This window comes from Pteropus vampyrus, unplaced genomic scaffold (genome assembly GCF_000151845.1).
Source record: "Pteropus vampyrus isolate Shadow unplaced genomic scaffold, Pvam_2.0 Scaffold5, whole genome shotgun sequence".
Taxonomy (NCBI): domain Eukaryota; kingdom Metazoa; phylum Chordata; class Mammalia; order Chiroptera; family Pteropodidae; genus Pteropus; species Pteropus vampyrus.
Window position 1 is genome coordinate 12,668,549 of NW_011888786.1, and position 16,976 is coordinate 12,685,524.

At 33.4% G+C, this 16,976-nt stretch overlaps 1 protein-coding gene across 1 annotated transcript in view; it reads left to right on the plus strand.

The window, feature by feature from the left end:
• The window catches only part of PCDH7 (protocadherin 7), a 410,853-nt gene extending 396,439 nt beyond the window's left edge, over positions 1 to 14,414 (plus strand). The window contains exon 4 of the mRNA XM_011365973.2: positions 11,375 to 14,414. Within this exon, the coding sequence (XP_011364275.1) occupies positions 11,375 to 11,751 (377 nt within the window). The 3' untranslated portion in view covers positions 11,752 to 14,414. The remainder of the gene's footprint in view (positions 1 to 11,374) is intronic.
• Positions 14,415 to 16,976: the final 2,562 nt, after the last annotated feature.

Here is a 16,976-nt window from a genome sequence, read left to right on the forward strand (position 1 = left end):
GATGTTATTATAATCTTTCTACCAGTGACTATCGTGAAGTCAGATATAATTGTCAAGGATAACTTGATATCTGTCTCCCTACCGACTTTTTCATTTATTCATTCATTCAAAAGGTGCTCATTGAGGATGTGACGGGCTTGGTTCTAGGATCCAGAGTACAAGGTTAAGTGGTTTATGAACCCTATCCACAGGGAGTTACCGTGTAAGAAATGTCACATGAATAGGTAGCAGATTTCAATGCAATATATTAAATGCTATGATAGAGATAGAGGATGAAGACTAAGGAGGCAAAGAGAAATTAGAATTAGGCTGGTTAGGTGAAATCTTAAATGAGACATCACTGAACTCCATTTTGAAGGATTCGTGGTAGATAGATAGATGATAAGGCAAAGAATACCAGACGAAGCAACACATTAATATCACAAAGACCTGGAACAGCAGGAGGCTTTCTAGAAATGATGACATTAGGTTTGTTGAAGTGGTAAGTGGAAGATGGGGTTTAAGAGGTAGGCAGGGTCCAGATCCTGAAGGGCCTTCTGTGTAAAAATATGGAGTATGAAAATTATAATGAAATTTCTAGAAAAGGGTTTTAAACTAGGGAGAGAATTGTTACTCTACTTTCTATTCTTAAAATAATCCTACAGGTGCCTTTTATTAGACAGTTTGCTGCTAATTACTCAGAAGGAAACAGGCTAACCAAACAAAAGTGACATTTTTAGTAACAAATATTAGAAAGTGACAAAAGCACCATAAGTCTGGCAAAGACTTCGTTAGAGTTATGCCCTGGGATCCAGCTCTGCTTCTTAGATGTTATGCCAAATTCTCTTTCTTTTCTCTTCTTGGGAATTACACTACCCAAATTTAGAATGTCTTAAAATGGTATCTTTGGTAATAAGCCCAGAGACAGCTCTCATTGAGGGACCCAGGAGAAAGATGTTGTTACTCAGAAAAGTGAGCTGTTAGTACTTTCCGGAGTAGAAAAGAAATTGAACTTTGTTGATTGTTCATATACAAATAACTTAGATAATTACATAGTAGGATGTAGTAAACTTTTTAAAAGAAAAAAATGAAAATACTTGAGCAGATGCTCAAAAATTAGATAAACATGACTCAATGAAAACTCTGAAAATCTTTCTCAAAGATCTTTCACTCTATTTCCTTTAATGGATGAAATATAGGTAGAAAGGATCAACTGCATCAAGTCTATGCCATCCCTCCACTAACCAGAGATTGGTGAGAGTATATATTAGGTTCTCATTGCAACTGAAACAAATTACTAGAAACTTAATGTCTTAAAAAAATAAAAAATTATTCTCTTATCGTTCTATAGATGAGAAGTCTGACATGGATCTCCTCAGGCTAAATTCAAAGTCTCAACAGGGCTACATTTTTTTCTAGAGGCTTGAAGGGAGAATCTGTTTCCTTGCCTTTTCTAGTTTTGAGAGCCTACTCACATTCCTTGGTTTGTAGCCTAAACCCTTATAATCTCTCTGTTTTAAAATCCATTTATTAGCAACCTCAATGCCATCTGAAAACCTTAACTGCCCTTTGCCATGTAACCTAACACATTCACAGGTTCTGAGAATTAGTCTTTACAGTGGACCCTTATTCTGCCCACCACGGAAAGGTTGTGAGAGCATCACTTGGAGCATGAGAAGTGCCTCTGCATCCGTGCAGCACGAGAAGGTACAAAGTAGATGTGAAAGAATCTCCAGAACTTGCTTCTCTGACTGTCTCAGGCTTCAGTGGTGGTTCAACAGTGAGATTTTGCCACTCTCCAAAGAAATAGGAAGTAAATAAAGGGAAACATTTCAATGAGCAGCAAAAATCAATAAAGCAAACCGATCCAGCATTATTTCATTGATTTCCCCCACTTTAGCGACTCATTGAGTCCTGCTTGCTAGTCATCAAGGATCATTTTCTTCCTTTTCCTTTTTTTTTTTTTTTAAACTGCTCTACACTCTCAAGCTCTTTAACTCTCCTCAGGTCCTAATTGTGATGGCCAAATTTAGTTTCAACTGATCAACTTATTGACCAGAATTAAGGGGCCACTGTTCCAACTATTTTAAAGCTTTCCCCCAAAATGGTGTTTCAGCTCCTACCAAAAGCTTTCAGAACCTCATCTCTCAACAATGCTCCAAAACTCAGTATTTTCATGAAATTGTCCTCAGTAAGGAACAAAAGTATAAACTCTTGGACTTTCTCCCAAATCACAGTAACTAATGAAATTCTATCACAACACAGCTTGTTACTATAGGGGCCTTTCCAACCAGATAAGCTGTTCTGCGTGACTTGTGAGATATTTCAATAAGTAATCCCATGAAAAAAGTTCAAGAATGTGTTTTGAAATGGCTATATGATTAGAATAATTGTATAGCTTTTTTAATATCTCTACACCGAAGGAGAAAATGAATGGGTACTGTGATTTTGCCACATTAAAAAAAATTAGTATATTACTTCAGTAAATTTAAATTGCTACGACATCCCTTCACAAAAAGTAATCACATTACATTACAGTTCTACATCTTACATGATTTGGGCTTTACCGCAGTTCATGTTAGACTTTTATGCAAAATAATACCTAGAAAACATGCTTAAAAATCCTTATATAAGATTATGGCCACTGTAGTATTTCTCTTCCTCTTTAAAACATCCTGAAATATGGACTTAATTTGTTGTAATATTTAACATATTTGCGTTAAGTATTTAGCTATTTCATACCAGCTACTTATTACAGGAGTTATTTTTTAATTCATGATTTTTTTTCAGGTTTTTGTTCCACCTCTTTACTTGTATAAAATTATGTGTTATGTGGAGAAGCAAATTATGTGTTACATGGGTACTGCCTTCTATCCATACACAATATTCTAGCAGTTAATAGAGACTGCTAGAATATACATCCATTCCTAAAGACAATATTAACTTATTGTAAAAGATATATTCTACAACTTTATGGCCAATAATGAAAATTTGAATATTTGAAATCATTACTAGAACATGACTCTAAATTGATACTTGCAACTTTTTTAGTAGCAAATGATTTCTAATATAAGAAAATGCAAGAGACTAGAAGGAAAATCATGAAAGCTACAGTCTTTGCAGTGGAAAATAAATATGAATGGCCAAAAACCCAGAACTGGGTCTATTTTCAGTGGAAAAATCAATTGCTAACTTGTGAAGTAAATGTCCCCAGCCTCTTCCCGGATTTTATAAACTCTTTTGATCAATGTTGGAGCATCTTCTCATTTCTAGCACTTCCTTCCTCTCTTTCCACTCTGCTCCCTTAACACTTCTTTAACCTTTGCTTCTAATTTTGCATATGTAGAGAGAGAAATCAAAGTGAAGCAACATCTCTGATGTGCATAAACTGATCACTCCGAAGCAGTCACCACACATTTTTCTCCTGTAGAGCAGTTTTCATGTGCGAACCAGCAGATTTGTGTTTTAGTTGATTCAGCAAGACTGCTTGAGACATGGCGTGCACAGTCCCCACTGTATATGATAAAGCCACATTCAGAGTGACAGTGGTCTAGGCCTCAGGGCAGTAAATGCTTCTTGAGATACATTCAATTGCTGTTTAACTGAGTTTAGCCTATGGTATGGAGAAATGTTGCTGATGCTTTCAAACATGTTTAAACATTTTAATATTGTCTTGGCATGTCAGCCCAAACTAGAGCACTCCTAGGGATAATGTAGTAAAATCCTGTAATTACAGGACCAGAATTTCCAGAGCTTTCTATGGTAACCCCCTGCTTGAACTTCTTAATTGAATGTGCTTATATCTTTTAAAGTGTTCTTTTTAAGAGTTGTACTTTTAGTAATAGTGGTCAGTTTCTTACTCATAATGAGGAGGCATAAAAGAAGTAGAAATGTATTGTTTTCAGATCTCATGCTGTTGACTGGAGCAGTTTATTTATTGCAGACAGTATAATACATCCTTGATCACTAGCTCAGTGATCTATTGCTGCATCCATGAACTTCGTCCCCCAAACAAACAAATACAAACAAACATAACTTGGAGACTTCGGAGAGCAAAGATTTATTACTTCTCACATTTCTAGGTATTGGCTGCACAGTTCTGTTAGTTTTGCCTGCCTTGCTCATGTAGCTATATTCACCTGGAGCATTGGCTGTAGTAGGTACTGCTGAGGCAGCTGAGTCTTCCTCTCAGAGAGCCTTTCATCTTCAAAGAGGCAAGATCATGCTATCTCTTAGGATGGCGATCGCAGGGTTCCAAGGGCAAAAGCAGAAACTGTTAGGTCTCTTGAGACCTAGTCTGGAAATAGGACAGTATTTCCTCTACTTTCCAGTTGTCAAAGCTAGACCAACTTTAAGGCATGCAGAAATAGAATCTACATTTTGACAGTAGGAGCAGTGATGTCACATTGCAAAGGGGTATGTATTAGGAGAATAGAGGAATTTCTGACCTTATATGGCAATTTAAAACCATTGTCTACACATATCAAGAAATATGCATAGATCATGTACCGAATGGTTCCTTTGTTTTATTATTTTTTATATATGAGAGATGCATGACATTTTGCGTATTTGTCTTGTTTTTCTTGCCTTCTTTTGATTTTTTTAATGTCTTAGTCTTAGTTTATTACTAATTTTTGACACATCAGTAGAATGGAGCTCCTTCTTGCATTGTGATCTATGAAGGCAAAGCAAGATAGCAAGCCGGCAAACCGTTTCTTTCAAGTGAAAATGATTAATTGTGAGGTTGATCTGTTTAGGTTGTAAAGATAACTGCAAATAATAGAGCATTAGCCCTTTAATTTGAGCAACCATAATGACACATACTGAATGAATCTTCTTTGGCTTAGTAAGTATTAAGTATTAGAAAGTACGTGATGTAGAATAACCAGGATACAGTGACCAGTGTGTTTTTCTAAATAGATGGTAGCTCTGGTATGTTGCAGACTCTATCAGTATAAATCTATTAGTACTATAGGAAAAGTTTCTCAAAATCCATGCCCCCCTTTTATTTTTTTTTTAAATTACAGTTGACATTTAATGTTATTTTATGTTAGTTTCAGGTATAAAATACATGCCCTTTTAATTGATGATTGGTATTAATTATATAATAAGCTATCCAAAACCATAGAGGCCAGATACATCTCAAAATTTAGAATCTTTCATGTTTTAGAAAAGGTACTATCATTTGTGTTTCATATATTATTTTTAAAAATCTGGAAGAGTCTGATATAGTGCTCTTAATTAAACATACTATTTCTGTAGTAAAGCATAAATATTCACATTGAGATAAATGAAGATGAAAAATAGCCTTGTATTAAAGTCAGGTTGGTTTTAAAGTTTTAGGAAAAAATAACTTTTGGTTTTCCAAGATATTTTGGATTACTGAATATGGATAAGGGATTGTGCACCTGACATAGCAAATATTTATTGAGGTTTTCTTGTGTGCCAAGAATTATTACAAGTACTTTATCTATATTAACACATTTAATTCTCACAATAATCCTAAAAAGTTAATTTAATCTTATGTCCATTATACAGATAAGGAAATTGAAATAAATTCGGCAACTTGTTTACAAGTATACACTTACTAAGTGACAAAGTTAGGGTTTGAATTGGGGAGCCTGGCTCTTGATTCTATTTCTTTAAACACTCTCCATTTTACTAATAGAAGATTATAGGCAGAGAAAAAAAAATTATGTGTATATATATATATATATATATATATCTTCCTCCTTAAATCTCCCCAGGGGCTATGACCTACTATTCACTGAACATCTACACTACACGAGACACTATGCTATGGGTTTTATATACATTAACCCTTTTACCCCCACAATAAATAGAGGAGTAAGTATTATTATCTCCCATATGAGGATCTTGAGGCTCAGAAAAATTATATGTAAGTCACACAGCTTATACACAATGGGCCCGAAATTCAGTAATGTTGAAATTCCAAATTTCCCATTCTTTTTACATGTTCACTGTCCCTTGATGGAAAACATAGATGAGACTAAAGGAAGGGTTGGAGATACGCCATCCTTATATCCTCTTTTAATGTGGTTTGATCAAATGCTTTTATGATAAGTAAGAATACCACTTAGAAATCTTGACCCGCCCCCCACCACCCTTGTAGGTCTGACATTTACTTACATAATGTAAGTTTCCCCTTCTTTTAGAAAGTGTTCATATATTTAGAGGACCACGAACTGCTCATGTGAGTCAGTGATTGGACTCCATGATCTGTTAAGTGCTTGTCTTTCTAGTTTTTCCAAATCCTGAACAGGTAAAAGGAAGCCATCGAGGTTATTTAAAAGAGCCTAGTCCAACGTGGTATGCACGTTTAGGGCCTTGTCCTCTCACACCTAAGCTTTCTTGGCTACATAAAAATGTTTTGGCTCACTGACATTTATTTCTTCTCAGTTCTATTATTTAAGATTTTTTAAAAAAATTTGTTGACAGCTATTTTAAAATAAAGCACTCCATTTAATCATTTAAGTAAAAGAGACTAAAGAAAGTAAAGGTAATGTTAAAAAGTTTGTTGAAAAATGATTGCTAATTATCTCTTCTTTTCATTCCTTTGTAAAACTTTTTCATAGGCCACTAAATTTTACCAGAATTTAGGAGTGCCTCTGGAGAAAGAGGTCATCATATAACAGGAAGTAGAGTAGTATAAAAAATAATAATAAATGTTTTTGAAAGGTGTCCATATGTTTTTTTTTTCTGCCCCAAAGAAAAGAATATCACATTTTTTTTTTATTCGCAGAATTTTGTCAAGTATTGTTAAGAATGCACTAGTGCTTAACTTTAAAGAACTGATTGTAAGAATGATGTGACTGTCTGGGATGTCTACACATTGACTAACAACAACTCATTTATCTCATATGTTTAGGTAATTAAGTAATTTATATATTAAACAAATAAGCAAATGATACATACATCTTTAAGTATCTGAGCTTTTTTAAAACAAGAGAGAAAAACTAATCGGAAACATTTTAAAACTAAATGTGATATTTTCATGTCTTCTTTTAGGAAACAGAAATATCCTTGTATATTCAGCCCCAAGCTAAGGGCCTAAAGTAGAGTGAGTGTCCAGAATTCTGGTAGAATACATAACTCAGCGTATGAAAATCCTTACTGGTGCAGAGCTGTCTTCAAGAGCCTTAATGATGCCAGTGCTCTCCTATAATAATGATGCCTCTAATGGTTTCTGAATTGTGTAGTACAGCTTCTGGAAACATTAAATACCTCTATAAACTTAGGCTTTCCTTGTTATTTCTAATGATTCTACAACATTTTGTCTGCCTGTCACTTCTTGTTGAGGTCACTGTAGCAGCATCATTTACCTGCCCACTCACCTACCCTGCATTTTAAGAACAAACACACTTCTTTTTAAAGAAAGAACCCAACATCTTACATTAGTTATAATTTCCTTTACTTTTGGAAACATATAGTTTAAGAGAGGATGCACCATTTTTTTTTCATTAAATAGTAAAATTTTTGACTTTGTGGCATCTATTTCCTCTACTACTCAGATATGTTTTTCTCTTTCTTTGAAGACTGCTGCTTTTTCTTATGGCTATGGGTAGCAGTAATTGATCTCTAAATAATTCAGTTGTTATATTTTAAGATAGAGCAATATGGTGTAATGGAACACTGAAGCAAAAGTCAAAATACTTGTTCTTTGGCCTCAGTTTACCCATAAGCTAGACCCATCTCTGCTTCCATTCTCTTTGCTTTTTGATTGTAGTGATAAGTAAAAAGGAAGACATGTAGAAAAGTACTTTTTATGTTATAAATTGTTCTAAAATCGTTTACTATTATGATGGCTTAAAAGTATGTACTTTCAAGAGAGAAATTAACTTTATGTCTAAGAAAGGCATTTAACTCTTCAAAATGATGTAATGATTCTAGTAAGTGGTATAATTAGACAAAAATGGAGAACTCCACAAATAATGCTAAAGCAACAACAAGATCTAATGAATACAATTTCTACTTCGAGCCTTTTAAGGATTGATGTAATTGAGTTGGGAAAGGGGCTTGAAGGAAGTAACTTTGTTGCAGAAAATGCTTATAGAGAATGTCATTACATTTCATTACAGAACATTTTTTGTTGTTGTTGTAGATTTAGTCCATACTAACTAACAAGGGTTGCGATTAAGTTTTTTCCATTTTTGCTCTGGTCAAAATGAAAGGAAATCATAGTAAACTAAAGCATGATATAATGTTCTCAGATATTAAAAATGCATCTTTCAGTGAAAGACTGAACATTAAGGACTACTAGTTGTAGAAGCTTTGCCTGCATATTCCCACACATACACACACAAACAGGACATTTTACCAGTATATTTTTTGTGAAAGGAAGAAAGAAGTGTATTTAATGATTCTCTAAGACCTTAAATAGCTTTTATTTTTTAAAGATTTTTACTATACACTTGCATAATTAAAATAAGAAAATATAGAAACACTGAAAAATACTATTCCACTCAGGCCTCCCTTAATATTTTGCACCATAATACAAATTGCATTTGTTAATCATTGGCATTTCTTTTGAGGATTCATTTAAGTCATCAAGATTGGAAATTTTGATTGCTCGTGATGAATCTCTTATAGCCTTTCTTGATTATTTTCTAAATTTGATGACAAACACTGCAACACGTCTCAGCCAATTAGGCTTGTCAACTTCCACTGTGGTCTCCAATCAAGTGTTTGACTTTGGAAATGACAGGAGATCCTTATTAAAAGTCATGCTTCTTGGATAGAGATGTAGCAGCCCGCACATGAGGTTGATGGCAAAAGAGACAAGCTGCCTCTTATTAAAAGCAATAAGAGGAAATCAAATTTAGTATTATGAAGTAAATTCTGAGGGAAGGAATTAAAGAGTATTTCATGTTTAGTTGATTGGAAATTGAGTCAACCTAAATGAATATTTCTTATGATCTACAGGGAATTCAGGTATACAAGTTAAACAACAGGTGAGAAGAGTTGTTATAGTATTAATATAGCACTGTGAGCTGTCTCTAAATGCATTTCAAACGAAACAAGAACACAGTCCTGTGAATGTCAAACTGGAATGTAAATTAATCCCTGAAAAGCAGCAACATGTGTAAGTCATTGCATAAGTAAACTGACACATTGTGTGAGACCTAAGTAAAATTAGAGAGATGATCAGAGACCATTCTGGGTCATTTCTGCAGGGAATGACAGCCACATTCATAGAGATTTTTCTTATTTCAGTACTAAATTCCTGATTATTGTCTTGTGTTCTTGCTAGGTACTATCAGAAGAGGAAAAGAGGAATTTGAACTTGTTAAAGCAGTGAAGAAAAAAAAAGAATGTTTAGAGTAAAAAATAGATCTGCTCTTACAGTTTGCATTTTTATAAGGTTTTTTTTTTTTCTCCTGTTCAAAGCATTTAGGTCAGTTTGAAATAAACAAAGTTAACCCAAGATAGGAAATATTCCCAAAGAACTCACAGTTTGCTCATTTAAAATAACTGGATTACATAAACCATTCATATAAATTTATCAATAGTTTGATTTTTTTTAAAATATGTGTTTGAGAGACACAGGGAATTTAGCATAAAGAAATGTGCTTTTCCTTTGATGATGAAATTAATAAGCTCTGCCCACTTAAAAGTCGAATAGCAGCATGTGCAACTACAATAAATAATTATCTTTGCATTTTACTATTGGGAGAGAGAAAAGTGATTCTAGATTTCCTCTGAAGACACTGACATTTCCTATTTGAGCTCGCAGCACACAATATAAAAATCTCAGGCCACAGTGGTTCCAAAATCAGTGGGCTGACAAATGTCAATATTTCAGTTATCCAAGACTAAAGGGGAAAAAAAGACATGTAACATTGGAGGACTACTTTACTTAGGAGATTTGGCGGAGTAAAACTCTAAAAATCCTATACAAATAATTGCCAAAGTAGGAACACAATGTTAAGCCATAGAGAACGGTGTGAGGAGACAAAAGCAGGGCATATAAATATATCGGAGAGCATATAGACATACTGGGAATAATTTATACAGCACTTTCTTCTATTTTAAACCAAAACTACCCAGGATCACATATATGTAAATCTCACTAATTCCATTTGTCGTGGTTATATTTGCAGATGTCAAAAATTGTCCATCTTTGTAAGTCCCAAACCTTATAATAAAATGATACTATATGATATAAATTGGAGTACAGTCATATTATGTTCTTCTGTTTGTTAATAAACTATAAAACATATTAAATATAATCCTGGAGGTTATTCTCTTAGAATCTGTTGAGGTGGAGCAGGTTTGTCTCTCTCTCACTCTCCCTTTCTCGAACAAAAATGAAGTCTGTTAAAAATATATGTATTTGTAATATTAAGGAAATTAATAACTATTCTCCAAAGACATACGTACTTAATGATTTTAATCACACATTCTTAACTGCCATCTTTAATCTTGATTCCTAGGAATTCTCTAGATATGACTTAACTTTATAGAAATAGGAGACATTTTCCATTCCAATAGGCAACACTATTAATTAGGACTACATGCTATTTCATCAAAATTTTAAGAACTTGACTGTATTTACTCAATACATTGCATTTCACTTAATATTTCATTCAGCAAACACCTTCACAAATGTATTTTTATGTGAGCACTCAGAGAATTATCCCATAGCACATATTAGGTCACATACACTGTGAGAGATTGGAGAATGGGGGCGAGGGTGGGCCAGGTGGTAATATTGCTGGTATGCTCATGCCCATAACCTTCTTGTACTTTGCTTTTTTATTTTTTTACCACATAACGTGCTGTCAATTTAGGTTCTACTTCTGAGTCACCCTGATGTTTTAGAATGTATTTTAAATATAAGGTTTTGCATATTTTCACTCTATGAATAATGTATAAGCAGGAAGGAATCCAATTGGCAAATTGGATTATCCAATTGGGATAATTTATAAATACAGAAAATTATGTATTTGGATTTAATAACTTTTCTTATGCATGTGGAAAAATTTACATTTATACAAATATATGTATGAACTTTATTCCTGTTTGAGAATATACACACGTCCCTGTTCTGTAATAACAAATGCATAAACACCAATGTCTTCTACAAACTTAAATTTATCAGTTTGTTCGTTCCTCTTTTTCTATAATATCTGATGTTTTTGCAAAACCTTGACTTTAATGGACATAAAATAAAAACTGTTCAATGAAACAATAAACTGCAGGGTGTTGAAAAAAGGAAATTAATATGGTGAAATATACATATATATATACACATATGTGTGTGTGTATGTATATATATATATATATATATATATCCCTCCTCCAACTTCATACGGATCAGGAAAGCCTGTTGAGGAATATCCAACTTTAATGGCTCTTTCTTCTTGAATTTCAGATTCAAGACCTCTTCCAGATGTAGCCCTGACTGGGAAGTGCACCCGTGAGTGTGATGAATATGGCCACTCGGATTCCTGCTGGATGCCGGTCCGTACTTCTCCGGAGAGGAAGAAGAGCCAGCCCAAACTCTCCACTTTCATGCCTGTCGATGAGCGAGGAAGCCAAGAAAAGCTGGCCAATGGCGAGGCCGCCATCATGGGTGACCGCAACAGAAACCTCCTGAACAAAAAGTTGACCTCATCTTATGAGACCTTCAGTGCAGCTAGTTTCAGCAAAAATGAGGAAGCCAACCCTGAGGATATTCCCCTTACAAAAACAGGGGAATACAAGCCATCTCCTGTCAATACTCTTACTAGAAGAGAAGTTTACCTTTAGGCTATAAAGAAGCAACAGCAAAGTCTTTTCATGTATGAGAAGGAGAATAAGGGGGGAAAAACAAAAACCTTACAAAGCAAAACCGTTTAATCAAAAAGAGGGGGCTACCAAAGAGACAAAGCTTTGCCTGCCACTTCTGCCTCCAGATCAGGCCTTTAGTGACACTGTCAGCCTGATTGTAATGTACAATGTAGAAACCATCCTTGTTACTTGCATGTCTGACCCCTTCACTGATCCCCAACACCTGCTCTCCTCTTCCCCACTCCTTTCCAAAAAAACAAACAAACAAAAAAAGATGGTTGCAAGTTTCTTTCATGGTAATAAGCCTGATTAGCAGAACACAACACACTCTCATTATCCCTAAGCTGAAGCATGATTTTAGTCACTTCGATTTAGTTTGAATGTCATCTAGCTGGTCAAAATATATTTCAGATATACCACCAGAATATGATCAATCATCGTGAAAGGCAATCCCTCAAAAATGGTAGAGTCCCTCTAATGGTACCGTCTTATAAAGGAGGACTCTATAAGAAGCATTTGGAGAAGATCGCAGCTTTAATATTCTATCAAAGATTGAGAGTGAAACAATCCTCAGTTGGAGATTGCAGTCCCAAAATTGTTCTTTTCAAGTCAAGAGCATCAACTTCTATTTTATACATTCATTGAATATTAATATACACAGAATCTTGACCACATGAATCAATTACACTAATTATAATTTGTAAAAATTATATATATTTTTTACAGAATTATAATTTGTAAAATTATAATTTGTAAAAATCATATATATTTTTTACCATCACTATTATCAACTAAAGCAATTGTGTCATTAAAAGGCCAAAGATCATATAGCAGATCAGGGAAATCATGAAGTAGATTTGGTCTTGACTTGGAAAAACCATTAAGCAACAAAAACAAATGGATTCATTCACGCACACAAACATTCAAATACTGGTTCATTTTATATTGTTTCTATACCCAGAAAACATACATTTTCCTTTAAAATGGATTTTCTTTGAAAGTTAAGGAAATGAAAAATTAATGAGGTGTATTTTGTTATTATAATAGACAATTAGTTGAGGTTCAGGTTTAATTTCAAAAAGTATTATCAGGGAAGATTTAACTTTTAAAAATCATATTTGTGGGTAAGGAGAGAAAAAATACACTGGTGTGCAGTCTTATAAATTAAGTTCTCTATTATTATTTTAGAATCTGGATAATCCTTGCTGGTCTTATTATCTACATTTCAAATTACCAACTATATTTATTACGTGTTTAACGAACACTCTCATATAACACAAATGCATTAATTTTGAATCTTGTGCAATATCGCACTATTTTGAGACTCACAACATTGAAACAAGGTGACACTCTAATTGACTTTGTCACTAATGCAATTTGAACATTATTTAAAATAAATCTTAAAACAAATCCAGACTGTACATAAAATAAATGGGTTCTGGGCAGTGGCGTGTCTGTACATCTCAAAGTTGAAAAATATGCAGTTTTCTCGGTGTAATAAAAAAGATGCAGAATATGCAGATTTTGAGTCACTTGCACTATAGAGAATGATTTAATGCAATTGGAAATTGAGCTGGGACATTCCAACTAAAGTGACAATCCAGGAACAGAATAGGGGATGACAGGGGGAGAGAGCAAGCGTTCCCATCACTGAATGTTTGTAACCTGATTAAGGTGTAGCCTTGACGGGCTCTCTAGCAAACTGTAGAAACAATGTAGCTTTGAGTAGTTTCATGCTTTGCAGAATTTCTTAGACTATAAAGTGAAGCATCCTGGAAAACAGGTTGTTAATTCACTATAGATTATCAAAATACTTACCTTTGAAAACCACTTCGCTGGTGGGGTACTCTTTCGAGGTCTTTTCCTTATGATCTTTCTTAAATGAAGTTTTAATTTTGATGTTAGTTTGTGTATAATAGGATGAAAGAAATATGTAATTGAAACAAAAACATTGGACTAAAATATCAATAATTGAACATGTTTGTGTTTGATTATTATTTACATTATGGAAAGATGCAATTCTAGTACTTTGTTAGGAAACTGCATTAAAGCAGTTCTGCCTTGTATAGTCTGTAAGTACCTATTAAGACAAAATACTTCTAAAGATACTTATGAAATGTATACATATTTTTTCTTGCACGTTACAAAGAAAATACTCAAATGCATAACACAGGTGTTCAACAAGCTTTTTTTAATGCATTTTTTTTCTTTATTTTATGAGACACTGGAAGCCATTAGATTGCTCATTTCACTCTATCTTAAAACCCTTCTATTGTCTATGAAGCTAATACGGGTCATACGGGACCTTCAGATTAACTGAATCCACATTACCCAATGACGTTTGCAACACATTCAAAACAGCCATGTCATTCTCATTTAACTCATGAGCCTCTCTTTAGAACTAAAATGGGTGTGAAAGAATAAAATTCAGTGTACTGTAAGTATTCGCAGTAATTCTAGTAGAATTAGCTATCATAACATGTTTATTATATAATGAGCTGGCATGACACAGAAATATATTTTGTGTTTGTATGACTTTTATTTTGAATAGGTTAAATATGGTGCCACTCCATATATAGAGTGCTTTTGGAAAAAATCAATAAAAAGAAATAAAAAAAAATAAATGAGTGAATGCAAAATAAGCAACTGTGCCTTTTATACCTGTTGTTATGGTAAAAAAACGGTTGTTGGGTTTGGACAATGAGGGGAAATGGGCTATTCCCAACTTTTTTGATCCTGTATATTTATCCATGTTTATTTTCTGAAAATAATAAATAATATATTAAAAATTTGCCTTCTGAAAAACTCAGATAATGGACCAGTCTTAAATATTGTTCATTCATAAAACAACATTAAGGCATTAACATGGGCTCCTTAATTCTCACGAGAAGGCGAAAGCATTTATTGTAACAGTAACACAGGAAGATATTATCAGGGGTGAAATCAGTCCATCTTGCAAGATAAAATATTGATTAAGAATTTCTATTCTTTATTTTCTTTTGGTTATTTTTTCCTTTAGCTGCTGTTTTATTTTGGTTGTACAGTATATAAACCATACTTGTTTTCTGTACACAAGAATCTCAAGTGAACTTTGCATGCATTATACATTAGGACACATTTATAAATTAATGAGTAACTATATAAATTTATGTGTTTTAAAACGTCTGTAGCTTCAGTCTAAAATCTAATGCTCATTCTGAACCTCCAGATATCATTTCTGTATGGTTTGTGACTGGCCTGCTGCCTGAGTTTCAGAAAACAAGGGAGGCATTATTTTTATGGAAAGAGGATCTAAGATGCTACCGAGGATGTCTGGCTGAAAGATTACCCTAGGAAGCTGTTTTCCAAGAAAATAAAATAAAACACACAATCCAGAAGAAACTGCCAAGAATCAAACCACTTTAAAACAGTCATGAGAAATCTAAAGACCCAAGTAGTTTTAAGTAGATTGTATCAGTGATAAATATACACGTGTTTTTAAAGGAGAAAAAAAGAGTGAAGATGATCATGAATGTTGTAAAGCTTCTGAGTTGTGACCCAGTCAGAGGTATATATAACATCTGGAGGAAGGCATCCTGTCCCCAGCTACCTAGGGTTTACTTTCAGATGACTTTTCCTACATTTTAAAGCACTTGCATTCAGTGTGGTACGATCTGTTTGTAATGTTACTCATTTACTATTGTTCTGCTACTTGGATGTTGATAGTGAAGCAGAGAACAATTTATCATCGTTTATTACGAGTCACTATGCACGCAACTATGCTAAACATGGCGAAATGTATTAAACACTCATCCAACTATTTATGAAGTACTTTACATAATTTAATTTGATTTTGTACAGTTTTATGTAAATAAATTGCTTGTCATTTTTTGTCTCTGCAAATTAAAATATAACATGGTCAAATGGTTTCACACTTGTAAGTGTACTTCTCTGTTGGCAGGTAATTCAGTTTTGATTGGACAAGAAGTGAATGGATGCATGTACCGGTTTGATTTAAAATGGCTTGATTTCTGCTAAATTAAGATATAGTAAAGAAAATAATGCTGCAACAATTGTTGATTTGGGGCATCATCTATAACTGTCATAATATTTTGCCTTATAATGGAGTGGAACTTAAATTCTTCAGTTTCATCAAAATAATTCCTGAGACACTTACTAGCTGGCTTTTAAATATTAAATGTACTGTGGAAGAACTTCTTGTCATTAATGTAAAAATTGTTTTGGGATTTTTTTGCAGGTGTTACCTAGAGAATTTTCATATTCAAGATAAAATTAATTCTAAGTCAAAATATATCTCTGTAAAGGCAATGTTTGTTATTAATCTAAAGCAATGACGAATACAAAAAAAGTTAGACTTAAAAAAAATACATATCATGTGTGATATAAAGAAAAAAATCTGAAACAAAAAAATAGAATTTTTATCTTACTCACATTTTTTTAAGTTGAGCTTTCTCTACTAGTTATATTTTTTAATCATTTACTATTTTTATTTTTTAATTACTCCATTTACTCTGTTATCAGATTACACACCTAACTATAATAAATATCTTCTTTATTTATTAAACTGGTATCTATTTAAACAAGTAATATCTCTTCTCTAACCTAACTCAGAGAATTAAAAAGGAAAGAAAATACTTCATATATATATACTAATAGATTACATGGAATTTTTGCCCCATCTCACAACAGTACTGCTAATATCTACCTATGTGGAAAAATAGACATTCTGAAGAAACTTGCTTAAAGTGTCTCTACCAATTTTTCTCCCTCTTTGGATAAAACTTCAAAATACTTTTTATGGAATGACATATTCTTTCTTAAATCAAAAATGTCCTTATAAATTAATTTTGGCTAATAGCCTTCCTTCTCTGCAGGAGGACTTTAGAGTGGGTATGGTAAGGAGTCTGCTTCATATGGTAATGAGGTGAAGAAATCATACATGCTTTTTTTCCTCATATATATATATGGAAATTGATTTATTTTTTTAATTAAGTTTATTGAAGTAACATTGGTTAATATAATTACATAATTATCAGGTGTACATTGTAATTTGACATCTGTATATTCTATTGTGTTTACCACCCAAAGTCCAGTTTCCTTCAGCTACCATATATTTGATCCCCTCTACCCACTTCACCTTCCCCCTATCCTTCTATATTTGACCCCCTTTACTGGCTACTTTTTTTCCAATAGTGAGAATCAAG